The sequence below is a fragment of the Callorhinchus milii genome, unplaced genomic scaffold, assembly GCF_018977255.1.
Source record: "Callorhinchus milii isolate IMCB2004 unplaced genomic scaffold, IMCB_Cmil_1.0 Scaffold20, whole genome shotgun sequence".
Classification (NCBI taxonomy): domain Eukaryota; kingdom Metazoa; phylum Chordata; class Chondrichthyes; order Chimaeriformes; family Callorhinchidae; genus Callorhinchus; species Callorhinchus milii.
The window spans coordinates 5,969,062-5,996,713 of record NW_024704761.1 but is presented as its reverse complement, the minus strand read 5'-3'; the positions used below and the strand labels follow the sequence as shown (position 1 = coordinate 5,996,713).

At 37.3% G+C, this 27,652-nt stretch overlaps 1 protein-coding gene across 1 annotated transcript in view; it reads left to right on the top strand.

Annotated features, from left to right (window-relative positions):
- abca5 (ATP-binding cassette, sub-family A (ABC1), member 5) overlaps nucleotides 1–26,976 on the top strand; it is a 28,523-nt gene extending 1,547 nt beyond the window's left edge. The window contains exons 2-38 of the mRNA XM_042342355.1: nucleotides 631–829; nucleotides 1,468–1,641; nucleotides 2,376–2,491; nucleotides 3,567–3,793; nucleotides 4,278–4,419; nucleotides 5,224–5,412; nucleotides 5,745–5,892; nucleotides 7,483–7,660; nucleotides 7,982–8,040; nucleotides 8,126–8,236; nucleotides 8,371–8,546; nucleotides 9,408–9,527; nucleotides 9,867–10,005; nucleotides 10,886–10,976; nucleotides 11,568–11,707; nucleotides 12,534–12,653; nucleotides 12,817–13,028; nucleotides 13,555–13,723; nucleotides 14,411–14,538; nucleotides 14,934–15,071; nucleotides 15,465–15,578; nucleotides 16,647–16,817; nucleotides 17,126–17,239; nucleotides 18,045–18,182; nucleotides 18,298–18,384; nucleotides 19,044–19,135; nucleotides 19,682–19,802; nucleotides 20,198–20,327; nucleotides 20,503–20,594; nucleotides 20,825–21,000; nucleotides 21,345–21,420; nucleotides 21,696–21,790; nucleotides 22,090–22,209; nucleotides 22,321–22,473; nucleotides 23,259–23,338; nucleotides 23,816–23,871; nucleotides 24,219–26,976. Of these exons, the coding sequence (XP_042198289.1) occupies nucleotides 631–829; nucleotides 1,468–1,641; nucleotides 2,376–2,491; nucleotides 3,567–3,793; nucleotides 4,278–4,419; nucleotides 5,224–5,412; nucleotides 5,745–5,892; nucleotides 7,483–7,660; nucleotides 7,982–8,040; nucleotides 8,126–8,236; nucleotides 8,371–8,546; nucleotides 9,408–9,527; nucleotides 9,867–10,005; nucleotides 10,886–10,976; nucleotides 11,568–11,707; nucleotides 12,534–12,653; nucleotides 12,817–13,028; nucleotides 13,555–13,723; nucleotides 14,411–14,538; nucleotides 14,934–15,071; nucleotides 15,465–15,578; nucleotides 16,647–16,817; nucleotides 17,126–17,239; nucleotides 18,045–18,182; nucleotides 18,298–18,384; nucleotides 19,044–19,135; nucleotides 19,682–19,802; nucleotides 20,198–20,327; nucleotides 20,503–20,594; nucleotides 20,825–21,000; nucleotides 21,345–21,420; nucleotides 21,696–21,790; nucleotides 22,090–22,209; nucleotides 22,321–22,473; nucleotides 23,259–23,338; nucleotides 23,816–23,871; nucleotides 24,219–24,350 (4,923 nt within the window). The 3' untranslated portion in view covers nucleotides 24,351–26,976. The remainder of the gene's footprint in view (nucleotides 1–630; nucleotides 830–1,467; nucleotides 1,642–2,375; nucleotides 2,492–3,566; nucleotides 3,794–4,277; nucleotides 4,420–5,223; nucleotides 5,413–5,744; nucleotides 5,893–7,482; nucleotides 7,661–7,981; nucleotides 8,041–8,125; nucleotides 8,237–8,370; nucleotides 8,547–9,407; nucleotides 9,528–9,866; nucleotides 10,006–10,885; nucleotides 10,977–11,567; nucleotides 11,708–12,533; nucleotides 12,654–12,816; nucleotides 13,029–13,554; nucleotides 13,724–14,410; nucleotides 14,539–14,933; nucleotides 15,072–15,464; nucleotides 15,579–16,646; nucleotides 16,818–17,125; nucleotides 17,240–18,044; nucleotides 18,183–18,297; nucleotides 18,385–19,043; nucleotides 19,136–19,681; nucleotides 19,803–20,197; nucleotides 20,328–20,502; nucleotides 20,595–20,824; nucleotides 21,001–21,344; nucleotides 21,421–21,695; nucleotides 21,791–22,089; nucleotides 22,210–22,320; nucleotides 22,474–23,258; nucleotides 23,339–23,815; nucleotides 23,872–24,218) is intronic.
- Nucleotides 26,977–27,652: the final 676 nt, after the last annotated feature.

Here is a 27,652-nt window from a genome sequence, read left to right as displayed (position 1 = left end):
GATTGTCATCTTGGGAGATGATTGAGTCGAAAAAGAAAAGGTTATCAAAGATTTTCACAACTATTAGTGCATGAGGTACTGTTATTTGAGCAAGAAATAATTACTTTAAATTAAAGATACATGAGAATCATGAATTACATTAATTCATTAATAACACACACAATATACAACATATTCACAAATTACAGTCATTACAGATGGATACTTCTAGATTGATAAACTACCTTGTGGTATAATTGGGACAGATTTGGGTTCAATGCTTATGTTCTTATTTTACAGTGTGTGACATGACATGTCAAGTGACTGCCAGAATAGTGGAAGGCAAACTTGGTCTTTTTTCGCCTAGTAAATTCTTATGTTCTTATGTTCTTAATTAATTACAATAACGATCCTAAAAGTAAACTCAACTCAGCAGGTTATTATCTATTTAATATGGGGAGTAACTGGAAATTATACAAGGAGTATGAAGATGCAGAATAGTTTGAAATGTTTTATGTGGTTATAACATGTTGATTGGTAGAGTTAGCCACTGAATTGATATGTTTTCTTCAAGGATTGGACTTTTCATCCATCTCTTTCAAGTTTGAACATACCTGTTGAAGTGTAATTTTTATATCTTTCCTATTACAGGAGTTGCTGCTGCCACTTTTGTTAGTTTTCGCTCTAGTTTGTTTGAGTATTTTTGTACCACCACAATGGTACGTGAAAACATATACAAGTGAGCCAGAGGTATTGGATGACTATGCACCAAAAATTCGCCACAAACTTGGATATACACCAGTGAACATTCGTACAAAGAAGATCATGGAAGAAGTGAAAGAACTGATGGGTGAGTGTAGAATAAAACCAAATAAAAGCGCACACAAAATATACTGATGAAAAAAACTTGTGGAGGCAAAGCAACGTAAAATGAATTAGTCTTTGTTAGCAACTACACTTAGCTTTATTTCGGTACTGTATAATAAATTAAGCACAAGTTACTCCCTCTAAGAAGTGTTATCCATGTGCTGTGTAGTCAGTATAAGCATATAAACCACATGGACCCTATTATTTTCTTTCCTTCTGCCCCATTTTCTGCCCCAGATGTGGTCAGCTAACTGAGCATAGGATTTGAACCTGCAGCCTACTGGTGTGTGGATTAGTCCAATTAAGAAAATTAAAAGTAAGTTTCATTTTGCCCATTGAAGCAAAGTCACAATTCTAAGTTAAATCCTCTTTTTGGTCCCTAATATCCAGGCACAGATAAAGATTAACAGGTGCAGTGTAAGAGTGATTCTTTTCCAATATTAATCAGAGTAGCAGCTCTTATAGAAAATCATCGCTATAACCATATTGGGAACCCTAATGGTTAGCGGAGAATTAGAGTTCTAGTCGTATTGAAGACTGGGACAGTATCTGTGGGGAGTGAATGTTTATCTTATCTATAGGCTGCTATAGGCTGATTGTGGAACTGGCTTCTCATTATAGAAGTAATACTACAAGGCTTTGATGATGAGCAAGCTATGGAACAGGTTTGCTGCTCCTATGGTTCTGAGCCGTTTGTGGGAGTTTTCTTTACTGATTCTTTATCATATCAGCTTCGGTATCCCTACAATAAAGTTCCACGGACCACTGAAAAAATTGACTACATTGACGAGAAAGGTAACTTCAACTTTAACATTTGTAAAACGTTTCTCCAGCACCGGGATTTAATTTGACTGTTTCAGACCTTGGCTGAGGCATCTGGGAAAGTTGGAAAACATGACCTGGGAAGGATGCTTTCCCATAATGTTTCATGGTGCTGGGCAATTTTGTACCGTCATAAGCAGTTGGGATGAATTGAACCACCTCACATTATATGAGGACAGCGGAATATAATTAATACCAGAAAATGACACAAATTATTTCAGTGTCTAGGTGAATGGACTACTGGACTAGTTACCCAAATTATCTGCTTGTTTCTGATTACTGTCCCATAATCTGATAAGAAAGTGGTGATAGAAGTGCATTGTGTACATGTATTCCCTTCTAACTCTTCTAAGACTCTTAACATCTGGTCTTTTAAAATACAAATAATAGCAGCAGAATCATTGTAGTGGTTATAATGAATAATGCGTATTTTTACTTAAATCTTTGTATTTTAGCAACTCCTGCTCTCTATAATAGTAGTCTAAACACTTCGACGACAACTTACATTTATGTAACTCCTTTCATGTGGGTAGAATCTTGGAATGCTTATTGCAAACATAAGAATTACTTTCCCATTCAACAAAGCTCCTGAGTAAAAGGTTTCAGTTATTTATACCATAAAAAGGTTTATGAAAATATTACAATACTTGTGCTTCACTATTTTCTTAAATGTTGGTCTTCTGCTTTGCCCATTCTGTTTTTCCCAGCAAGTTGTCGTTTGCTGACTGGCTCCTTGCATCAATTGGAGGAATGCCCTGGGGCTATGTACTTGCTGTCGGGATTTGCAACAATACAGAAAAATATTGACATAGCCATCATAAAGGTTAGTGTATGAAAGATACGTGAATTATTTGCAAAGGTAACAGTTTGTGAAAATGATCTTGCTATTTTGGTAATTTGTTGCAAACTCTTGGATTATATAATATCTTTTTCTTTTGAGTAAAGATATTATTTTCTCACTTTTAACCAATCCAGGTATTTTAGTTGAAAATCTGTTAAAAGTTGGCTTTAAAGTTCCCTTCGCATAACACATAATGGAAAGAGGAATTATTGCCTACAATTGTAATGTTATAGCAACAATTGGCCCTTGATTCATAAGTAGTTCTTACTCTGTTAACAATGGGAATGATTAATACAACTTTGAACAGGGAATAAAAAGTAAAAGATATGCCCAGTCTAATAAAATTGGATTTATATTACTGACTTTAAAACTAGTCAGTTATATTCCCTCAAGTTACCTCAGTATGACTGTTGCTCCCTGAATGTTTCATTAATGGTATTTAATAGATTTTGGATAAGAAGAAAGAGCTGGTTATACATGTAATTGGGAAAGTTTGTAAAATTAATGCTTTTTTGACAGACATTTCATATGTGCGCTACTGAACTATCAATTCAAGCATTTGTTTTCAAATAGACTGTTTTCTAAATCAATACTATTCTTCAAACTAAGCTCTAACTCTAATCCCATCCAATTTGCAATCTAATTTCAATATATTTAGTTCTAATAGCATAACAAATCATATTCCCAAGTTCGAAATAAATAATTTTCATTATTGTACCGGTCAGCATTTTTTTTCCCTTTCTACAGTTTAATCTGTTAGACATAGTGAAAGTGTTGATTCACATTTATAGATCATTTCTTCACTCAGATTAACACTCTGTTCTAACCATGCAATTGAATTGATAAATAATACTTTGGAGGTTACATAATGTTGTTCAATTCTACACAGACAATGTGAAACAAAAAGTTATTGTATCAACAATGGGATGAGTTTTCTCAAGTTCCTTAAAAAAAATCTATTTTGGATGTTTTAAACCTTTTTTTGGTGGCTAGGTATGCCACTTAACATCTTCCAGTTGGATTGGTAGAGATTAATTAATGTGGTGTGCATTTTCAGACGCAAACTAACTATTCAGTCTGGAAAGACATGGAGTCTCTGCAAGTGCAGATGATGGGACTACCGAGTCATGTCGGTGCAGACATCTTTTCACATCTGGTCACTTCGCTCTACTTTGTGATTGCCTTTGTGCCCTTTGTCAATTTCCTGCTGATTAACCTTGTGATCGAGAAGAAGGAGGTGAAAGAGGTGATGAAGGTGATGGGACTGTACGACTCGGCTTTCTGGTGAGTTAAGCCAATGCCAGTATTTCACTGAATGAAAATAAATAGTTGCCCATTCCCTTAATTGCGATTAAAGCTTTCCCTGGACTATATTTAAATGATACATGTCAAGACCACAGAGGAATGGTATGAGAATTTTATTTCCAAAGTTGTGCCAGCTAATGAAAAATTAACAACTTTACCTTTATAACTGAGTGGTCTCGATTTTATTAGCAGTAATGTTGTGCAGAAACATAACTGCCTAGAGATGTATTTTTTTTTCTATTTTTTTTAACAAAATAATATTAAACCAAAATCTCCGATTGTTGTACAGTATGAACAATGAATTAATTTATATGTGAGTTTCTGGAGTCCGTAGACTAAGTAAATGAAATTGAACCTTTTTGTTAAAAGAATAAATAGTGTGTATGTACATCAAATGTATTTTGATGAAAATAGCTGTCTCCTGTTTATTGTTGAACCTTACAATGATTTATTTACTTTTCAGGCTTTCTTGGGGCTTACTGTATCTGGTTTTGATCTTCATCCTATCTTTGGTGATGGCAATTATTGCAACTGAGACATCTTTGTTTCCAAGAAGCAGCATAATCATCATCTTCCCATTGCTGTTCCTTTTTGGCATTTCCATAGTAAGCCATATTCTTCAAATATTTTAGTCTGATGACGTTTGTAAGTACAGTATGGGTTGAGTAAAAATAAATGGATTTTGGTTGAATGCCGATCCTCGGTTTCACTGTGTTGATTGTTTGGCAGAATCATTTTTGAAAGTTAGAAACTTTGTTAAAAATCTTCTGTCACTACTGCTTCTGTAGTCGGTTGAGGATCAATGTTGATATGGGATTAAATGCTCTTGGTTCAAAATGTACAGTGTTCAAAATCTGGGAGTTCATAGAGTTACAATAGAGTGATACGAAATGGAAGCACTGGCTGCTGTTTATACTTCAGGCATGCCCCCAAACTACTCCCCTCTTTTATAGCATTCCATTCCCTTCTCTCTCACTTATACAAGTTTTCTCTTAAATACATTGATACTGTTTGCTTCAACCACATCTATTCCCTCCCCATCCCCCTCAACTCCCATGTGTGTTGGCATCCACCCCCAGCTCGGAAGCCTAGCCAGTACTGTTGAGTCCTTTGGTACGTCCTCCCAATGTAAAAGATACTATATAAATGTAAATTTGTATTGTGTTTATGGACTCACCAAGATTTATCTTTGGAGGGCACAAAAAACCTTTCCTCAGGAGATTAAATGTATTGAGTAGATGGAGTTCATGTGTTTGGAAGGAACTGGCTTGATTGGTCACATATCCTTTTCTCATTCTGTAATTTCAAAGTAAATCAAACGTTCAGAGGGTCTAGGTTAATAGCAAAGGAAACCCGATAGTGAAGGGTGGCTTGTTATTTTATAATGTAAATTTTCTTTTCTTCCTCAGATTCCCTTCTCATTCCTGTTGACTCCACTTTTTAAGAATCAGAAGATCGCAGGCTTGGTTGGATCTCTAATGTTGATGGGCTTTGGATTGTTTAGCCTTCCTACTGTGCTGGTTAGAGATTTTCCGGTGTCTGCTGTATGGGGCCTCTGTCTGTTCTCTCCGAGTGCCTTAGCGATTGGAATTGCCCAGGTACTTAAAAGTGGAGAGTGATTAAAATTAGTTGTGATATTTAGAGTGCGATGCATTTCATGCTGTTGGCTTCTGATTTGAGATTATTCTGAGTCCGTTGGTGCTTGAATTGCTTCCTGGATACAATTTATATAATGATATAGATGTCTCAGAGGCCGATCTAGCTATAGTCATTCAAGATGCTCCAATATTCCTCACCCACACTTCAGGAATTTTGTTTGGAAAGTTTAGATGTTGACTCATTTGTGTTTTCTTTTTAATTTGTATGTTGCCATGTTGTACACCAGGCTGGGACAATACTATATTGTAACTTTTGCCCCTGTTTCCATCAGGTTGTTCTGCTTGAAGCTACTGGTGATGGTGCTCAGCCCTCAAACTTATCGGCAAACCCCTACCCCCTATACATCCCTCTTATCATGCTGGTCCTGGACAGTCTCCTCTACCTGTTAATTGCTGCATACCTTGACCAGGTCCTTCCAGGTATGTAGCAAAATAGCTTTAGCCTCATTTGATAGGAGAACTACTTTCTGACCTAATGTTACTTATAGCCACTGTATAGAGCGCAGTGGAGAGGAGGAAAGAAAGGGAGCAAGAAATAGATTTAATAGCCTCTATTAAAGCTGCTCAGTAACTGAACCATTAAATAATTGGCAGAGTTACAGATTGGCGCTTATCAATACTGGGAAAGTAGCTGCGTGTTATGCTCTGGAAATTAAATTCAGTTTTGTCAAAGATTGACATAATCGATTTTTATTAAATGAAAAAATTGTTTTTTGTGATTGGGATTGTTGGCGTTTGAAGCTGCTATTCCCTATGCGCTAAGGTTTGATTTTAAATTGTTATTTCATGTTTACTTCAGAAAATGTGCCGTCACGTTTCTGCAATGCCCTTAATTCTACATTACACTCGACATTAAAAATGGATTTGCATTGGTTAGAAAATTTCTTAAAATCTGAGAGGAGATCCATTATTCTCATTGTTTAATAAAAATACAAATGCAATTAGTGAGTGCACCATCCATATGAGAATGCACCTTTATAAATTAAATATGTTTGCTGTTTATCTTGCTTTTTAATTATTTAAAGAAGCTGTGTGCCATTGGTGGAGTGTGAGATCTTTTTAATCTGTAATACAGTGACCTTACAAGAAGGTTGTCATTGTTAAGGAATGTGTGTGTTGTGAACTGAGGAACTTTGACATTCTTCTCCTTCACGGTAGATCAGTATGGTTAAGACTGGTTGTAGCCTGTATTGTCTTAGTTAAGGATCCTAAATTGCAGAATAATGGATTTAGATTTGAACACTATGCCTAGCGCCGTATTTACAAAAATACTGATGTGAACTGCCGATGCATTGTTGGGGCAATGGCACTGGTCTCATTTAAGAAACAGATCGAATACAATACAAAATTATCTTTGTATAGCGCCCTTTCACGTCAGGAGGATGTCCCAAGTGCTGGACAGTCAGGGAATCTGCAGTAGGAGGATAGATAGCGTGGATAGGAGGATGAGATCCAAGGGGCTGGTCCTTTACTCAAACCTCTTGTGATCTTGTGGAGCTGATGCCATCTACTTGTAGGAATTGAAAATTGCAGAAAAGTGCGCAAATAATTTGTGTCCACAGATTTTATGATCAATGAATGGTAAATTGTTTTTTACAATCTTGTTGATTTTCCATTCCTTAGAATTGTTCATGATGTAATATTTTACAAAATGTGAGACTTTATAAGCCTGTTTGAGAGCCTTTTTCAGTATCTCAGCCAAAGAATAGTTTGAATAAATTCATATAGATTTAATACCTGGTAGGTAAATAAATAAATACTTCCCGATGACCTTCACACCTTTGAGCTTGCACCCTCTAATCATGCTTGTTCCAAGTTTGCTTTCTATGAGTATTACTCTTTTTGAGGCCAAAGGACTTTTATCAACTTGCTCTGAAGCTTATCCAATCCATTCTTTAGTCTTTTAATATCAATAATGGATATGGTTAAGAAATTAAGATGTCCCAGTATTCATGTATTGTACTCAAGAAATCCCATCGTGATTAAAAAAAAATGTTTTTGCTTATTCAGGTGAATTTGGGCAACATCAGCCTTTCTTCTACTTCCTGCGACCATCGTACTGGTTTCACAGACGAAAACATTACGATCAGATTGATGCAGTTAGCGAAGGTGAGCCCAGTCACACGACTGGATTCAGCAAAGTTGTGGAAGCAGTGCCTGCAGAATTGAAGGGGAAAGAAGCAATCAGGTATGAAAAGCACCCTCAAAACATCTGTCATTCTTGTTTTGAGATTGGTTGCTCCAGTGTTTTGGAGAAATCAGGTATAATTTGTGAAATTGGCAAACTGGGTGATACATCATTTGGAACTTGAGGTCTGAGTTTGATTCCTGCTGTATGTTAACAACATGCTCCCTATCAGTTTGGCTTATCATGAAAGAATCCCTTTAGGTACATTGGTTTACTAGATTTGTTTCTGCTGCAATGCTGTCTTTGTTTCCCTTTTGGTTTTCATATCCTTAAAGTACACTTTAGAAACGTCCTTCAGTGACAGTATCTTGCTTTTTTCAGATTAAATGGTGTTCGGAAGTTATATAAAGAAAAGGAGGAAAAGGTGGAAGCACTGAAAGGTTTGTACCTGGTATTGTGTCCATCACAGTGACTGGTTGCATTAACTTTTTTTTATCTCTGATAGACATTTTTTCTCATCCTCAGGTTTGACATTTGATGTTTATCAGGATCAGATCACAGCACTATTGGGTCACAGCGGAACTGGAAAAACCACGTTAATTAACATTTTGTCAGGATTATGTCCATTGTCAGAAGGTAAGAAACAAATCATGCTGGAAGGAGCAAAAAACCCAAATCTTGTTTGAAATTCTTTTTTAAAATAACGCTTGTTTGCTTGTGTCAGGATTGCATACATGATTTAATGCAAGTTTTTTCTTTTTACATCACAGGAAGTGCAACAGTTTTTGGATACAGAGTTTCAGAATTAGATGAATTAGTTGAGATCAGAAAGATGATTGGGGTTTGTCCACAGTTTGATGTCCTCTTCTATAGTCTCACAGTCAAGGAACATTTAAAAATCCTCGCAATGATTAAGGGAATTCCATCACAGGAAATCAATAATGAGGTAAGCCTCTTTTTGATGTTGGATGGGAGGGTATACCGCTCAGATTTTAGTGTCGCAATAAGCAAGTAGAAGAACACAACTTTGTACTTAATGGTTCCTTACGTGGAGAGATCCTGATTACGTCTGGCCTTGGTAGAGGGAAGGGGAGAAAGAAGATGAATTATTAATAACAGCCAGCTAATTTCCGCTCAATGAAGGGAAAATATATTGCTGATTGAGTTATTGATGCTGTCTTGTAGGCCAAGATAATCTGATCAATTTTACATTTACAATCTCTAGAGTGCGATGAGTTACGTGTTAAGCAAAGTGACGAGTAAAGCGATATCCCTTATTAATATTTTGCATGGAAAGCGGACAGGATATTGATGACATGTCAGTTTAAATGATAGTAACGAGTTAGGCCAGGCTGAATTATCTGGAGTTCACTGTGAGTTCTTATAAACAAATGTGAACAATGTAAATGGTTCAGCCAGGACAAAAGTTATAATAATAATAATCCTTGCATTTGATATAGCGCTTTTCACGTCGGGAGGACGTCCCAAAGCGCTTCACAGAACACACTGTAAAGTGAATTGACTGTATATTTGTGGGCGAACGCGGCAGCCAACTGCGCACAGCAATGTCCCACAAACAGTCATAGATTGAAAATGACCAATTTATTATTGGTTTTGGTTTTTGGAGGGATTATTATTAGGCTCTGTGTGGAGTAAGGAAACTTGCCCAAGGTTTCGCCCTGCCTGGAATTGAACTCGGGTCTCTCGCTTGCAAAGCGAGTGCTCTAACCACTGAGCTACAGGACTCCGAATATTCTTCAATACTGGACCTATTAATAATAAACTTTCTTCCCTTTACTTCCACAAGGTGCTGGGGGTCTTAAAGGAATTGGATTTGGAAGCTGTCATGGATGTCCGAGCAGAAAAGTTGAGTGGTGGGCAAAAGAGGAAGCTTTCACTGGGAATGGCAATTTTGGGCGATCCTAAGGTGAGAGGTTAGGCTTGAGATATGTTATAATTGAGCCTTTTCTTTTGTTTGATAAGTAGCGGAATACTTTCTTCAGTTGTCCAGTACAACAGCTTCCCACTAGTTGTTAAGATCTGCCTGCTTCCCAAAAATCTCAGTCCACAGGATATGAGACTGTTTTGCCAATAGCATAACTAGCAGGTAATGCCAACTGCTGGGGGTTCCTACTGATGTCTAGCAGATTCTAGCATTGCTCAGCGATGCAATTTGAATCCAAGGTTGGCAGGGTCAAGAAAATGGGCAACTTATCTTTATTAAGAAAACATTCTTTTTTTAATATAATCTCTTTTGCACCTGAAGGTTTTGCTCTTAGATGAACCAACTGCTGGGATGGATCCATGCTCTCGACAGCAAGTGTGGACCTTGCTAAAAAAGAGGAAAGCAGGACGGGTGATACTACTGACCACTCACTTCATGGATGAGGCTGACATTCTGGCAGGTTGGTGCTCATGTTGGGATTCAGTTTAAAACCAAATCACTGATGAAGCAAAACTGATCGAAAAAAAAGATCAAAGGAAAATATCCTAGAAATCTAATAACCAATGATTTTTTTTTCACACTTCGGATAATGTTCCTAAATAATACCCATCCTGTTAAAAACCTAGGTTTTCATTCATCGCTTCCCAATTATTACTCAGCAGTAGCATTTTATAAACTGTGATCCACTTCTGTCTATTAAGTTAAAAACAAAATACAGCATATCCTGGTCCTTCAAGACTTACTTTGATGCATCGAGAGACTCCTTATTATTTACAAGGATCTATACTAGTTGTCAACTTGATTCAATGGGTAGCACTATCCCCTTGGGTCAGAAAATTATGGGTTCAAGCCCCCGTCTTTGAAGTCCGGTGAAGAGGGAGTGCTTCACTGACAGAGATGGTGTCCTTTGGATGAGATTTTAAATTAAGGATCCATCAACTTGCTCAGATGAATGTTAAAAGGTCCACTGACACTGACATTATTCTAAAAGAGAGCTTCTCCCAGTATCCTGGCCAACAATTCTTCACATAAATTGGTCATTTGCTTCATGGACCTTTGTGGGATTTTGCTATGTGCAAAATTGGCTTCCGCATTCGATACAAATACAAAGTCACTGCAATAGATTAAAAATTACATGTGAATCACTTGCCGATGTTTCAACGAAGGCCCTATATGAAATACAAGGATTATTATTTTATGCTTCACAACGCATTATTCAGTTATGTCAGAGTTAAAATTCAGATTTCAGAAGACCCGAAGCATGATTCTGGAGCTATGGAAATTATTGTAGTTTTCTTAAGAATAACGGTAACCTCTCATGTGTGTTTATCTTCATGTAGATCGTAAAGCTGTCATCTCACAAGGGCAACTCAAGTGTGTGGGTTCCTCTCTGTTTTTGAAAGCAAAATTCGGTGTTGGTTATCATCTCAGGTAAATTTGGTAACTTGCATTTTACTGTGGTCGTAAAATTTAGGGAGTAAGAGTTAACACCGAAAAGTTGTTTAATCATTTTTAAAAAAAGTAAAATTAGAAGAGACAAAAATAAATCTGGGTCAGCAGAAGTAAAGTGTTGAGGGAGAACTTTGTTCTACGTTTTTAGTTGTACGTTAACAGCCGCTATACTGCCACGTCTGACATTTCAGCAGTTGTAATACTTTATTGGGTATCTAAACTGAAAACAAGACAGGTTTAAGAAGTTTGGAGCTGCTGGAAATTAAAAGGGTTAAACTGTATAGGGTGAAAATATAATGGTACAAAATCCTAACAATCACAAGTTATTAGTTCAATTTCTCGAGTAATTGGATGACCTTTTGGAGCGTGTTCAATTTGTAATTTGTCATGTGAACGTAATAAAAAATATTTTCGGATTCTTATCTCGTGTTTTTAATCACCCTGTACCAACCGTCATACATCCTTTGGCAGTGTGATTTTTCTGAAACATAGTGAATTTTAGTGAATCTGTCTGTTTGTTTGTAGTACAAGGTTAATAATATAAACCACTTTTTGTTTTACTTTGAACAGAATGTCTGTGAAGGAGTCCTGTGATTCTGACCATGTAACGTCATTAGTCAAGCGATACATACCTAACGCTCGCCTTTCACAGGTTCATGATCTAGAGCTGGCATATACCTTGCCCCTCGAGGACGTGAACAAATTTGCAGGTGCTGTAGCCATTTACTAATACTTTTACTTTTACTCTTTGATAGGTTAATTCAGTAGAACTATTATAAGTTTTTGTCAAATTCCTACTTTTTCTTATAACTGGGCGCAATTGAGCGGCTTCCGCATTGAAGCCTTAACTAATTGATGAATTCAAGGTCAAAGCTTCTGCATTAAAGCCGTCTGGGTCATCAGCAGCTTGAAATCGAGTTGTTGCGTTTCAAAATGTTGTAATCGCACTTCAAATCCCATTGTCCTGCTAACTCGTTGTGAAGCAGCACGCCGAGATTTCACATGTGCTTTGAAGTGCGGAGACGGATTTGGATGCAGTTGTCATCAGAACTTTGGATTTTTAGGTAAAGTGTTGGGGCCCACAAACCAATCACATTCTATGGAAAGTACTAGTACAAAAGGATTGTAGGTTTGAGATGTCTAGAAGAAGTGAAAAGCGCTATATCAAATGCAAGGATAATTATTATTATTATGTAATATATAGTTACTCTTCCTTTGGTTAAAGTAAATCAATACATTCTTTACCCGATAGATTTCTTTAACTACAATTTCAGAAGATAAAGTAGTGAGAAACCTTTGATTCTCATGATTCCAAAGTACTCTTTTTTTAAAAAAAGGAAGTAATTGTTAAAATATTATGCTCAGAAGCTATCATCTAGTGATATTACCTTTCAGATTGTTTTATACGTTCTATAAGGTGATTGGTTTAGTTCTTCTGTTAATGATATCCATCCACTGCTCCACTGCCTGCTGCTAGCATTTTCGGATGTGACACTTACAGTAAAAACATTTATTGTTAACGTCTTCCCATTTCAGATTTGTTTGTCGATTTGGATCACCACATGGATCTGGGCATTGACAGTTATGGAGTTTCCATGACTTCTTTGGAGGAGGTTTTCCTGAAGCTGGAAGCAGAGTCGGAAATAGATCAAACAGGTTGGTGAAACCTTGCAGAAGATAGAAGGAGCGTTGCTCCTGCTCAACTTTAGTTTCAATGGCGCAAACCATTTTGCTTTGCCCATTTGCCACATCCTACAGATAGAACAGACCTTTGCTTGTCTTTTGATCTGATTTAAAATCTTTTTTTTCTGTCTTTCAGATTACAGTGTCTTTACAAGGGATCCTACCCCAGATGGGATAGCGAATGAAGAAGACTTTGATGCCTTTGATTGCATCGATCACCAGCTCCTGACTTTTCCAGAAAATAATTCCTCAGTCCTGACTGGAACACCTCTCTGGTGGCAGCAGTTTCGAACCATAGTCTGGCTGCGTTTTATGAATTTGAGTCGTGAGCGGAGTGCACTTCTTTGTGTGTAAGTGTAATTGGAAGACAAAGCATCAAGTCTCCTGATCCTTTATTAAAACATCTATTGTACCTATTAGTCAATGGGAAGTTTTTTTTTCGATCTAAAAATACATCACAAGGACCTGAAAGAGTTCAAAGGAAGATTACTGGAACAGTGCCATTTAAGTGACTGATTTGTGGAGGGACTCTTAAGTACTTCTACTGGTTGTATTGTATTTAGAATGAAAGAAAAACTCCCATTGACTAAGAAGTACAATAGTTGTCATAGTTGTAGAAACAAATGTAGTGGGAAAGGAAGGATGTGATCTAAATTTCAAACATTTGAAGGAAATTGTGGCTAGATGTGAACATTCTTGGATAAGTGAACTGGAGAAAATATCTATAAACTACAGGAAATACTCCCTCCATTTTAACTGAGGAAACGAGGCACCCGAACACGTTTTTAAAACAAAGGATTGGACATTTCAGTGCATCTACATTTTGGTAGGTTTCGCTTGACATGCTGAATACATTTTTCAATCCTTTTTACAGAATTTACATTATTGGATATTGATATCTATGGTGGTAATGACGGCTTTATTGAACGGTACACTCAGCAGAAAGGATGTTGCAGTGGAACTATCCCCTGAATTGATTCTGCTTCACAGAGGAGCAAAGCAAGTGAAGTACACCACAAGCCTTCTCTTGAGAAACTCCACAGGTGAGAGAACAAATGTAGAAAGCATCCAACAACAACAACAACAATATTACATTTGTATAGCGCCTTTCACATCGGGTGGACGTCCCAATAGCCAGATGACCAAGCAAACTATAGATACCTCTCAAACATACAAACTAGTCATGTCATCGGTATACGCAGTTTGTGAGACCACTTTGAATGACCATAAGTGATCAGTCAACCGTCCCTTGTGATCCTCAATATTTGATCATGGTGGTCATGTTTTGTATCTGATCAATGTACTTTCAGATCTCTAGATTTATTTCTAAGAATAGCCTAGAAAGTGTAGCATTAGAATTTTATTTCTCAAACCTTTGTACGGCTCCCCAGCTGTTCTTTCATCCGTGGCAAATTTGCTTTCTCAATCCAATCCAGTTTCCTACTTTAGAAACTTATTGTGGCCTGGCTATTGAAAAGGAAGTGAAATTGTTATCCTATGAAGTGGAGGCAATTGTGAACTCTGATTTTATGTACATTGCTTAGAAGAAGTAGCTATGGCTATCCCAGTAAGATCTGAAGTGATAAATTATGCAGGAAAGAGCCAAACATTCGTTTATGTTTTTTTAAATTCACAAAAACGTGAATGAATGTTTAGACTTTATTTTACAGAATATATTTTAATAGCGACTTTTTAAAAATATTTTTTATTTTTTTCACATTTTACACCAGGCTCCAACATCGATAAGCTTATCCATGGTTTGGAAGCCCAGAATGTGGAGGTGCAGCTGTTTGGTGACACTGAGTTAATGGATGTTGCTCCACACAATGCGGCACTAAACGTGTCCCTGTCAGAGGAGGTAACTGGACTGAAACTTGAGCCTTCATTGAATTGTTCTGATTGCATTTGAATCATAATTTGCATGGGGTGGGGGGGGTTTTGTTGCAATAAAAAATCTTCCTTGGAAGAAATATTTTGTTTAGCGATTTTGGAAATTTGGCAGCTTTTTATTTTCTGTCCTTGTTGCAATTTGCTGGAAATTTGGTTTCCAGTACTTTTCCATTAGTCTCTGTATAACACCAATATCCCTGACTTAACAGTGGAGCAAACATAGTTAAACTTTAAACAATTAAAGTGTGTGCTTTAGGAACGATATAACCATTGTACTAATTGCAAAGTAAAACTCGTATAGAAGAATAATGTGGAATATTTTTCTCTCTCTCTGCGTCTGCCTCGCACACTTTTGCTCAGAAGCAGTATTTGTTTACAGCAGTTTTCAACAGCACAGTGATCCATTCATTGCCAGTGTTGCTAAACATCATCAGCAATGCTCTCATCATCAGCATTAATGGATCTGGAAGGATTCGTGCCTGGAGCAAGCCATTTCATTTAGTAAGTGAAGTGCTGAACAATATACGCTAGCGTGCTTTTGATTATCAGGGCACTTGGGCTTACAGTGTACTTGTGATCATGCCTGTCGGTCAATGCCTATTTCCAGTCATGTGGTTCCTCTTACTATGTTGCTCTAGATGTTTCCAATTAAAATCTAAAACCCAAATAAATAAAGTGAATTACTAATTATGCTAAAGGCACAAATTTGTTTAAAAAATATACATTATACACCTATGAGTGATCACGGGAACCGTTTGATTTTTTTTGAATAAACTTCAGGATATTTTTTCCTTTTTAAAATACTGTTGAATATTTTGTTGTGGGTTAACAATTAACTATGTATGTAGTACGTGTAGTGTGAAGATTACATTTTTTTATATGCTGTTGCTTTAGACTGTCACAGATGCTGACTTCAGGGAACATGTTTATATGGCTTTGGCAGTATTGGGATTGCTCGCAGCTGCGCTGCCAGGATGCTACACAATGGATAATGCCAGGGATCGTGAGGTAAACAAAACTCTGGAACGCTTTCCCTCAATCCCTCTGCCTTGCCCCCTCCCTCCCCACCTTCAAATCCTGCCTAAAGACCTTCCTTTTTGATCGTGCTTACGGTCACCTCCCTCCCTTCTCCTTGGCTCGCCGTCAGACTCCGCCACTGTGAAGCGCTCCGGGATGCTACCTTGCGTGAAGGGTGCTATATAAATGCAGGTTGTTGTGAAGACTTGATAACATTTGATGGTGTAGTCTGACAGAATGTTTTAATTTGTAGACACTGGTAGAAGACAATAAGGGTACAATATAGTAAATGATTTGAGATTTAGAAGTGATAAGTAAAAGTTGCATTGAGTTTTGAAATGTGATTTCTCTATGAACCTAGATTGCATTAAGAGTTTTATCAAGTCTGGTGTATACATGACATTTCTGTTATCTGCAACACACTGAGAGAAGAGAGATTTTTTAATGCATTAGGGCTTTGGTTCATAGGGTAGAGGGTATGTCTATACCTCCAGGTGTCATTGATGAACTAAACAAGATAGTCAACTTTCACTGTGCCTGGATTACTTTTGACATATCTGTATTTGTCAGATATTTTCTCGGAGCCACTTCAACCTCACTGGGTATATTTTTAGACGTTCTGTTTCGTTTATCGACTCCAAAAGGCTGAGTGGATCCACAGGGAATCAAACCTCATTTTTTCCATTCCGAAGTGCTATTTACTTAAAGGGGTTAAAACACTGCTTCTGTAAATCTATGAAACTTTACTTTTAGATTCACGAGTGTTTCTTATATATTAAAGAGGTGTTGGTGGTTATACACCAAATAAACAAGCATAAATGAAAAGCAGAGTTCATCTCAAAGAAGGAGGAGAGAAAGAACCAAAAACAGCTGTAAAAAAATCAGTAAATCAAGAAAAGGAGAAAAGTGCCCTAAATCTTTGATCCGTGTTGAATATCTTTGGAGGTTTTTTTTTAAAAAGCATTGCACGACACAAAGGCTGATTTCTGTCAACTTGAATTTAACTGTCAGCGAAAGGTATTGTAAAGCTATAAACCGTTTTCTTCTTCCGCTTTGCAGATTAAATCTCGCTCTCAGCTCCGACTCTCTGGACTCTTTCCGTCTGCGTATTGGTGTGGCTACGCGCTCGTGGATATCCCAGTGTATTTCGTTATAGTTGCAGTCATGCTGGGCTGTGTGATTGCATTCAATACAACGTCTTTGCTTCACGTAGGTGCTGGCATTTCCATGGTAAGTAAACCACAAGCAGCACCAATTACTGAAAACAAATTCAAGTACCAATGTTATAGCATACTTACCAGTCAGACACGTGCTTTCCTCGGCTTGAAATTCTAAGCTATTTTCTTTTGGAGCTTAAGATTGTGTAGAATCATGCAAAGTCCTTCATTTGGAAAACAGTTCTTTTTAAGAGAGGGCCTGAAAACAGCTTCCAACTTTGTTTTGTTAGAAAGCCTTCAGTGTGTAGTTTGATAATGCCCTCTATGGGCCACTAAGAGATAGTGTCGTGGTTTGTCTGTAATCTTTCTCTTGTTTTGCAGATGCTGTGTCTGATTGGCTGGGTCCCAGCGATGATGCTCTTCTCGTATGCTTACTCCTTCAGGTTTGACCGAATGCAATCTTCTCGAGACTTTTTCTTGATCTCTTCACTACTGGTAAGTGAAGCAGAATTAAGCCCAATAAAATGAAACCCATAGTTTGCCAGGCAGGTTTGGTTAGGCAATGCTAGTCAATCTCTCAGTGGTTCATGTGATCACCAACAGGTATGATTGGCAAGTGCAAAGAGATTAAAGGTTATTTTCCACTATGCCCTGTGGCAGTAGACAATCCCCCCCCCAAGGTTGATGTAAGCTGTAGAACTCCCTTGACTGAATATGAATCCACGTCTCAGAAGAGACTGTCTGTTCCGCCAAGAAGCTGACTGTAAAAAAAATCCAAATGTTAGCAGTTAAAGCACGTCATCTCGCGAGTGTCAGAGCCGCTGTGCTTTGCATGTGAACTGTTTCATATCTGATCTTAAAATGCGGATGCCTTTACTGGTCACAAAGGTGAATCTGGCAGTTCTGTCACTTTAACATTGATGAGCAGCATATACAGAAAAATACTTACACAAGCTTAATTCTTATCTCTTATTGGCATGCATTCACTTTTCAAAAAATTTTAAGCCAATTTGCCTCGTATTTCTGTCTGCTCTGCTCCCAGTGCTGTGGATATGGTTCCACAGACACGATCTGTGCCTTGCTCAAGTGTCCATTATTCATGTATGATGAGCCTTGGTGATGAGTGTTGGCAGCTGAACTCAACCCTGCTCTCACCCCAAATGCACACACGCACCTTCTAGCTTTCAAAAAATCTACATTACAGCATATAATATCCATTGTCATAAATATTAGAATGAGTTTGTGCTTGAACCAGATTTCACACAAGGCAGAAGTTTGACTCTATCTGTGTCTCTTACAGATCAATATTTTTTCCATTGTTCTAATACTTTTGATCTGGCTAATATTGAAGGAAACAGCTGCCACCATTGTGCACTGTATTCTCTCACTCCTCATTCCACCATATGTGTTCACAGGATGCTTGTGTTACACAGCCAAGGTAAGTAACAATTTTATAACTCGTCATTTTTTTGTTAAATATAATGTATTTATCAGAGAAGATTTCAAAACTTTGATGACCTTAGATTTAATTGCTGTAAATTGCATCCCCCCAGATTTTTTTAGATCACATGGACGACCCCATCTTAACAGTAGGAACATATCTGGAGTGGAGAAACAACATCTTGATAACAATCATCGCAGTAAGTAGTAAATAGCTAACTAGTCCATCGCATATGTGTACCTGAAGATGAAGTGACCGTGTAGTGTATGTAGCAGAGAGATAGATAAGATCCAAATATTCCAACTTCAGAGCGTGTGTCTGCCATCTGAAGCGCTCCAGGACGCTATCCCACGTGAAGGGTGCTATTAAATGCAAGTTGTTGTTGTTATCTATTTGGAAGTGATGTTTCAGGTGTTCATGGCTGGATCACAGGATGAGATGCTTTTGTTCAGATGCTGCTTGGGAGGCAGAAATTGATTGTGACTGGAGCAAGTATTTTTTTTCTACTGGTGATGCCCAAAGCAGTATTATTAATGATGCCTTCTTTTCCATTCCATCTCATAACCCTCCTTCAGATGAGGGAGGAAAGGTCGGAGCTTTTAGGTCTTCGATATAGGCAATGATGACAACAAAATTACAATTATAGAGCCAAAGGTCCCAAAGCGCTGAGACTGTATGCCCAAGGTTCTTACAGGACGTTTGTTAGGTTGCTTATAGTTGAATATTCTTAATATTTATATCTGGTTCTTTGTTAAAAATTTTGTTCAATTTATTAAAAATCCACATTTGGGAATTGCAAATTCATCATCTTGTGAATCATTATATACTTGTGAAGAAATGTTGTTTCCTGTTTTTCAGCCCTACATACAATGCGTAATTCTGCTGTTTGTGCTACGGCAGCTAGAAAAGACCTATGGAGGAAAGTCTATCCGACCGGACAAGTACTGCAGGTCAGTGCTTGGAAACCCAATTGATGAACTAACCTTTATTGAAAATGTTTCTTATGTTTTTCTGTAAACTAATTACAGTAATGTAACCTTTTAAATGTTCTTTTAATTACATTGTTACTCTCCCAGCTGGTTTAACCTCATGGTTGTAGACTCTTCTTACTGTTGAACATAATGTGTGCCAAATGTCACAACGTTTAATTAAATCTTTCAAAATACAAATTATAATTGACTGAAACCCACAACGATTACCAATAAACCTTTAAAGAAGGTATCTATGCTTATGGGGGAGTTGTTTGAACGTAAAGGAAATCACAATGTTAACTTGAAATTATTTCTGTAGGGGAAATGTGCTTTTCAAATTGAATTCAGTCAAGTAAACACAAGAGATAACAACAAACAACAACAAAATTACATTTGTAAAGCGCCTTTTATGTCAAGAGGACGTCCTAAGGCGCTGAAGATCCTTTACAACTTCAAGTGAAAGCTGAAATGCCGTTTCAGTTCCTGGACTGTTGGAATAATTTTTATTTTTTTGTCTCATCACAGAATCCTACCCTCAAAGAGTAAATTCAAGATAAATACAGAAGAACCCGAGAATGAGGACGACGACGTCAAAATAGAGAGGGCCAGAGTGAAAGAGGCAGTGACCTGTCAGAGCTGTGAGGAGGTGTGATTCTGTTGATTCACTCACTGGATTCACTACTCTAATAAAATGGAAGAGTAACTCATTTGCTGTTTAGATATACATTTAGGGTTTGTTAATCATTTGTGAATAATATTTAAAATAGTTGATGGAAGAAAGTGAAATTGGCCAGTCCATTTCAAGGGTCTGTTTCAAACTACAGTATTTATAGTAAATGACGTTACTGTTAGTGCCATTATTTTCTTGGTTTTCTGTAGTTAGAAGGCAAGAAGTGTGCAAACTGGTGCAAATTTTCACCAATATTATACCCGTACATTTAAAAAATAAACCGAGGTCTCAATTCTTGGGACATCCTCACAACGTGAAATGTAAGTTTGTATTGTAATTTTGTAATTCTATTTGTTGTTAATTTCTTGCAGAAGCCAGTTATTGTGGTCAGTAGCTTACGTAAAGTCTACACAGGAAAGTCACGAATGTGCAAGTGGTTTTCAAAGAAAAAAAAGAAAAATACCGTGGCCACGAAAAATGTCTCGTTTTGTGTGAGAAAAGGTAAATACAATGTTAAAATGGAGGGAGTAGTTTCTGTAGTTTATAGATATTTTTTCCAGTTCACTTATCCAAAAATTGTTCACATCTAGCCACCATTTCCTTCAAATGTTTGAAATTTAGATCACATCCTTCCTATGTTGAAATAATCTGTTTCACTTATTTTTTTTCTCTTCAGGTGAGGTTCTGGGATTACTTGGCCCAAATGGTGCAGGGAAAAGCACGACCATCTCTATGATTACAGGAGACTTGGAACCATCAGCTGGTCAGGTACGGTTGTGTCTCAACAGTTGTTACAAGATTTTGAAGCAAATAAGCCTAAAGATTTCCTGTGTGTACGTGTGGGGGTGGGGGATTGTTTGCACATGGAAACCAATATTTTCTTTAGCAAACTGCTCAGTTATTATAAGATCTCACAGTTAACTTTGCACACAGGATTCATCAGACCCAATTAGAATTCTGTTGACTTTATTTATTTTTTAAAAATGTTTATTTTGCAGGTGCTAATGGGAGATTACTCATCTGAATTCTCCCAGAAAAAAAGCCCCGTGGAGACCTTAGGATATTGTGCACAAGTAAACCCGCTGTGGCCTAAAATTTCTGTAGAAGAACACTTGGAAATATATGCTGCCATCAAGGGTCTTTCCAAAGAGGATGCAAAAGATGCTATTAAACGGTAAAGTCACTTCAGAGATTTAAGGACAAACTGTGAATCAATTTAGAAGATAGCCAAGGGTGCAAGGAAGACTTATTTTGAGAAAGTAATTGTACACCTCAGTTGGTATTGTGAGATGTGTGTATATTTCAATACAATTTTATAACACAATTTACATTTATATAGCGTCTTTCACGATGTTTCAAAGCGCTTCACATAACTGGCTGCATATTGTGCAAATAAGAGTATAAATTACTTTGAAAGGAAATTGAGCTCTTAAATATTTATCCACTTGTAAAGCAATATTTTGGGTTTGTATGACATCAAGAATAATTCTGGTATCTTATGTGAATGTTCTTTGGCAGCATTGTAAAAGCACTTGAATTGAAGGAACATCTTCAGAAACCAACAAAGAAGGTCTCCACAGGAATAAAGAGGAAAGTACGTATCTGGAGTGAGAAGGACAAATGTGATTTAGTTCATTTTATGTTAAAACTATCATTTGTACAGTTCTTCGTCTCAAGCAAATACTATTATTCCAGCACATATAGAGCAACGGTTGAGGCATTTGGGTCTGATAGCAGCCATTCACAAGCTTACTTCACACTTTGTTTTGATAAAGCCAGCTACAGTTATAAACGTTTCGTAGTGAATTGCTACTTATTTTGCTGTGTAGGGTAGATGTTTTCTCCAACGTGTTTTGTTTTCTTTCAAAGCTTTGTTTTGCATTGTGCATGCTGGGGAATCCTCATATTGTGCTAATGGATGAACCATCAACGGGAATGGATCCTAAAGCCAAACAGTTTATGTGGTGAGTGGCCAGTCATTTAAATCCACATGGAAGCGTGTTAGATTTAGTTGATTTAGATACTATGTTAAATGAGCCAATTCGTACAGTATTAGATGGCATAAAATGTTGGCCTTGGATTTTTTTTTAACTTTGTGCTTTTTGTGATACGTTACATATTCAGGCAAACATTTGGTCTGTGTTCAGCATCCTTATTTGTTAGATTTCAGACTTAAATCTTTGGTCCTTGCTTGGCAACTTGCACTGAATTTTAAAGCGTCTTGCACATGGCAAAAAGGATTATGTTTTTGATTGGGTTTCAGGAGAGCAATCCGTGCTGCATTTAAGGACCGACAGCGGGGTGCTATCCTGACCACCCACTACATGGAGGAAGCGGAGGCGCTGTGTGATCGAGTCGCTATCATGGTGTCAGGACAGTTACGGTACATCCTTTCCACCTCATACAAATGGTGGGGCAAAATTTAATAACAACTGATGCAAATTCAGCGCTGGTTGTATTTGTAAATTAATAATACATTTCAAATGTTGTTCAGGTGCATTGGAACGATTCAACACCTGAAGAGTAAATATGGTGGTGGGTACACACTGGAAATGAAACTGAAAGATGAGGTGGCAGAATTGCAAAGGATAGCTGAGATTCATGAGAAAATAATGCAAATCTTCCCCCATGCTTCTCGTCAGGAAAGGTAAGACGCAGAAACAGTAAGTTCTATTGCCATTAGCACCACTGTAGAAGTTTACAAAGAACTTGATGTATATTCGTATGGCATGATCCACCTGGGTGATGGGGAGGGAGCACATTTAATTTTGCATTTTATGACATGCAGTGTAGCAGAGGAGGTTTGTGAAAGTGGCAATGCACTTCCCCAGAGCACTTTAAGAGAAGAGTCAATTGGATGTTTAAAATGAAGAGGAGTAGGTACTTAGGAAGTAAACGGGATTAAGACTATGGAGAAAAGCCATGTAATTCTTAATAATAATAACAATCCTTACGTTTGATATGATGCCCTTCATGTCAGGAGGGAGGATGTATCAAAGCGCTTCACAGAATACATATCGCAAAGTGGCATGACTGACAGTGTATGTTGTGGGGAACAGACAGATTGGGTTAGTTGGGCTCAGCTACACAATAATGCTGCTTAGGTTGATGACAATTAAGCAGCATTTGATCACGTGCTCTCCTGTCATTCAAGTCTGTATGGAGAAAGGAGGGAACATGAGAGCTGAGGACATAGAAATCTAAAAATATAGTTGCTTCCAATTTAGACATGACAGAAGCATTCTTCCTTAATGGACATTAATATTGAACTAGCAACAAGAGATTGCTGTAAGAAAATACACTGTGGATTGTACTGAAAAAGCCTTCCATCCATTACACATTAGATTTGTAACCCATCATATAGATGTTGCATTACATTTTTGCAGAGGTGATCCCTCATTTTGTGTTTTTATTCCTGCCTTTTGTTTTTAGTTTTGCTGCCATGTTGACGTACAAAATTCCCAAAGAAGATGTGAAGTCACTCTCAGAGGCGTTTTCCCAGCTGGAGGAAGGTAAAAGCCATAACACTGAACTATCTGTCACACATATAACAATAATAATAATCCTCGCATTTGATATAGCACCTTATCATGTCTTTGAGACGTCTCACAGTGCTTCACAGAATATACTGTAAAGTGAATTGGCCGTATATTTTGTGGGTGAAATGCAGCAGTAAATTGCGCACAACAGTGCCCCACAATGCAGAATGATTGCTATGCGAAAGATTACTATGAAGAGTGTGTAAAATTCATTCCAGAAGTAACTTGAGTTGGTTCTAATGGTTGGTTTAGCAATTAGTTAAATTCCTTATACTTCAGTTTTGACGACAAGTCAACAGATGGAAAGGGTTAGCAATGAGCCTTGCATGGATATTCCAAACCCTGCAGAGAGGTTGTTTCAATCTTTAATGAAGCTGGAGAGGTAACATCAGTTGAATATCCAGAGCTATGAATTGACATGCCCGCCAACAATGAATATTTTATTTGCAGCTAAACATGAATTTGTTATAGAAGAATACAGTTTCTCACAATCAACACTGGAACAGGTAAAGCAGTTTTGTTTTTTACCTTATGTAGTGTCAATATTGTTCTGATTCATTTTGTTTTGCATTACTATTCATATAATTAATGTGAGTAATTGTGGTGCCTTGTTTGAGGTATGAACGAGGTTGATCTTGAGGACTACATTCAGCAACTAACTTACCTCGGTCCTTAAGGTGACTGATATTTAATAAACCATATTTAAGTTTATTGCAGTATGTTTAAAAAAAACTCTGTCATTTAAATATAAGCTTAAAATCTACCCCATAATGTATTGCTACATTCTGCTTATAAAAAGAACTGATCTATACTGTGCTTGCATGTAATAATTTGTCATTTTATAAATCCTTAGGTTTTCATGGAGTTTGCAAAAGAGCAAGAAAGTGGAGACGAAGACTATAAAACCATTGATACGAGCTTCCGATGGCAGCAGCTTCAGCAAAATGACTTGGACCCAATCCATGCTGTTGTACTGCCTACATAACAGGGAAACTTTAAAACAGCGACCTGTTGTCCTTTATTAGATCAGCAATTTCAATTGCCCGAGCTCTGCCAATAAGTAATATGTCAACTGAGAAAACCTTGGAATGGTTGAGAACTTGAGACCGATGTTTAGAATGGCCTTTTTCAGACATTCCTAAGCTCGTGGCACAGACAAGCTGGAAAACTTGCAACCAAGATGAACATAGTTTACTCTTTTGGGGAAAAAAATGTTTACTTGACTGTTTACCTGGGGTCAACTAGAAGTTACTGAATTTTAAAATTTCTTTAAATGTAGTTGAGCATTAATATCACACAGGTATGATACAAATGGCAATGAATGTGCATGTGTATTGTGCCAGGGATATCTCCTTAATGTGATACAGCAATATATCTTAATATGCAAAGCCCTGTCCTGATATTTGTATGCTGTGGTGTAGGGTAGGCTCCAAAGGGTGCACTACAGATGGGGCTCCAATCTCTCCTCTGATATGCCATCTATCTCAGTTCCTGTGACCACCCCCCCTCCTCCCCCCATACACAAACACACACATTTTAATACCAGGTCAAACTAAAAATAAGTGTTGATCTTTCCGCTTGGCTCAGGCTCCAGCATCCAGCATGATAACAAACCAGAATAATTATGAAAAAGAAAGTTGAAAGCCACTTTACATTGAAATCTCCCACTATCTGATAAAATGGAGAGATCCCCTTTTGGGTAAATTAAGTCGATAATCACAGCTCCACTGTAGTTGCACGTTACCTATTCTACGTGAAGACGCAGTACTATTAGCCTGTGTCCCCCATGACATTGTTTGAGTTAACATAGCTGAAGAAATCTGAGAAGGTGATCGAGCCCACATGATTAGCACTTCTCATTTTTCTACAGATGTACATGCAGATGGTCACAAATCAGGAACTTAGTGCTGTTAAGTTAAAATGTATTGACTTCTGTCTGGATCAGAAACCCTAATAAATTGATGTGATCGAGTACCCATATCTTTACAAAGGGATTCAATCTTCATGGCATAGGCAGGCAAAAGTTGAGCAAATTATCCACCCGGTTATGGAGGATGACCAATAATTGAGGTTCCACATTATGTGGACAAGAGTAGATTGTTTCCAGACAAATCAAATTAATCACACTCAATAATATTGTGATTACTGACATATTTAGGTTTATTGCACTTGCATGTACCGTATCTTATAAAAAAATAACTTCCTTCATATAATTTTTTTTATTATTGAGAGTTTAAAGAAGGCATTAGTTAAACCTAGGCATAAATATCCTAGACATGCACATTCACATTTAAACAAATCAACAATGTAAATTTACAATTGCACTGGGTTTCTGTCTGCACTCTGCCTTTTATAATGTGCCCACTTTTTTCGAGTTTATATATACATTTTGATGTTTATATATAATTAGTTCAGCCCAAACGTGCAAAGAAAATGAGATCTGAGGTTACGTTTATTTTAAGTTTAAGGATTCCCTACCAGTCCTGTGAAAATTGGTTATAACATCATGTTGCAATTTTAATCCCATTATCTGTCAGCCTCTTAGCTCTTGTGCAGTACACACTCAAACTTAAAATCAGTAATGGTTAGCATCTTATCGATATATGGAACTTGCAGTGTCTTACAGGCAGTCTTCCTGTTTGTGTTAATGTAATAAAAAGATGATAGGAGTAATGGATTGGGGCAATAGTAACTGCCAATGCAGATATCTTAATCTGATTGCTTGTCAGATTTAAAAACTGGCCTAATATTCTACATCACAAAAAGCTGTGATGCACAATCAGTAAATTCCAATTCCTGAATTGGGTACTGGCAAGAAACAAAACGTATCCTGACTTAATTTTAGCATTGGAAAATCACATCCAAATTCAGAATTCTTAAACAATACAGATCAACTTCCAACATGGCCAGACACATGAAAAAGTATTTACAGCCCTTATGCACTGCAACGTTTACATCTCCTTTGTTTGCATATATTTTAAGCCTTTTTCTAAATAAGTTCAGAACCCCAACTTTTGTGTGTTTTTATTTAGTTTCAGCGTATTGCGTTGAGTTAATGAATTTTCTAACTTGTTATGCAAATAGTTTATTTCCAGCCTATGGCTTATGGTTAAGGCGTGGACAATGCACTCATGTGTGTGTATGTGTGTTTTTAAAAAAGAATATGTTTATTTAAGTGTCGGGATTGTGTTTTCTATATTGCCTGAAAGATTCCAAGAATAATTTCTTCCTTAACATCTAATGTACAACAACATGTAGCACTGTAAATGGAAAATGATAGACGATGGAGGACCTAATTTCTTCTGACAAAATGGAAGCCACTTTTTGTGCATTAAAAGAATTGGATCAGACCAGTTCCAAATCTCAAAGCTGGTTCGTTGAGCACCTTGCACAGATAAGACTGATTATCTGTATTACGTGACCAGCATCAATCTGCTTAAGGGTGGAGTTTCCATTTATTCTGATGCGCTTCATAATCTTGTTCAATGTTTTTTGTTGCCTGCTTTCACAGAGTAAAATGCTCATGGTCGATTCAAAACGTTCACAAACTTGTTGCAAGTGTTTTTTATTTCAACATATATATTCTTGCAAATTAAACACCTTTGCTTTTATCTGTATTGAACTTCATTTGCCAGGGATCTGCTCAGACACACATGCTGTAGTCTTCATATCTACACCAGACAGTGCCTTTAATCACTTGGGCCAAGACATAATTTGAATTATAGTTCTGGAAATATTATAAACATAGTTCAATGTATCTAGGAACAGATGTTATTTAAAATATTGTTATTTAAAATTGTCGTGTGAGTGTTTTATAGTGTTTTGGAATTATCTTGAACCTGGAACTGTTTGCATGCTAAAGTCCTGTAAAGTCATCCCTAGTTTTTCATTTCCACTCCCGGGTGTAATATAAAATCGCCTTTGAATCTGTGGCCTGGAAGAGAAGTAAAGCAACATGTGGCCAGCATGCTTCATATGCAAACATATCTGACTCAAATTTTAATTTCATCCAGTCATTTAAATTTGCAGTTGAGCACAGACCAAGAATTAACTGGGAGTTTTGCTTTATTTTGGAGAAATTAATTACAGAGCAGGTCACAGGCGCGCACGTGTGTGTGAGATTTGCAAGTCTCCATCCAGTCTGAACTTTCTCTGTAGGGAAATAAACTGCTTATTCCTGAATTGGACGGTGCACTATTTGTTGCCTCTCAATGGCTCTTCTATGGGCTCCGCTCTGGCTCCAGGTGGCCTTTGCAGTGCGGCGCTAGTGGAAAATGGAATTCACTC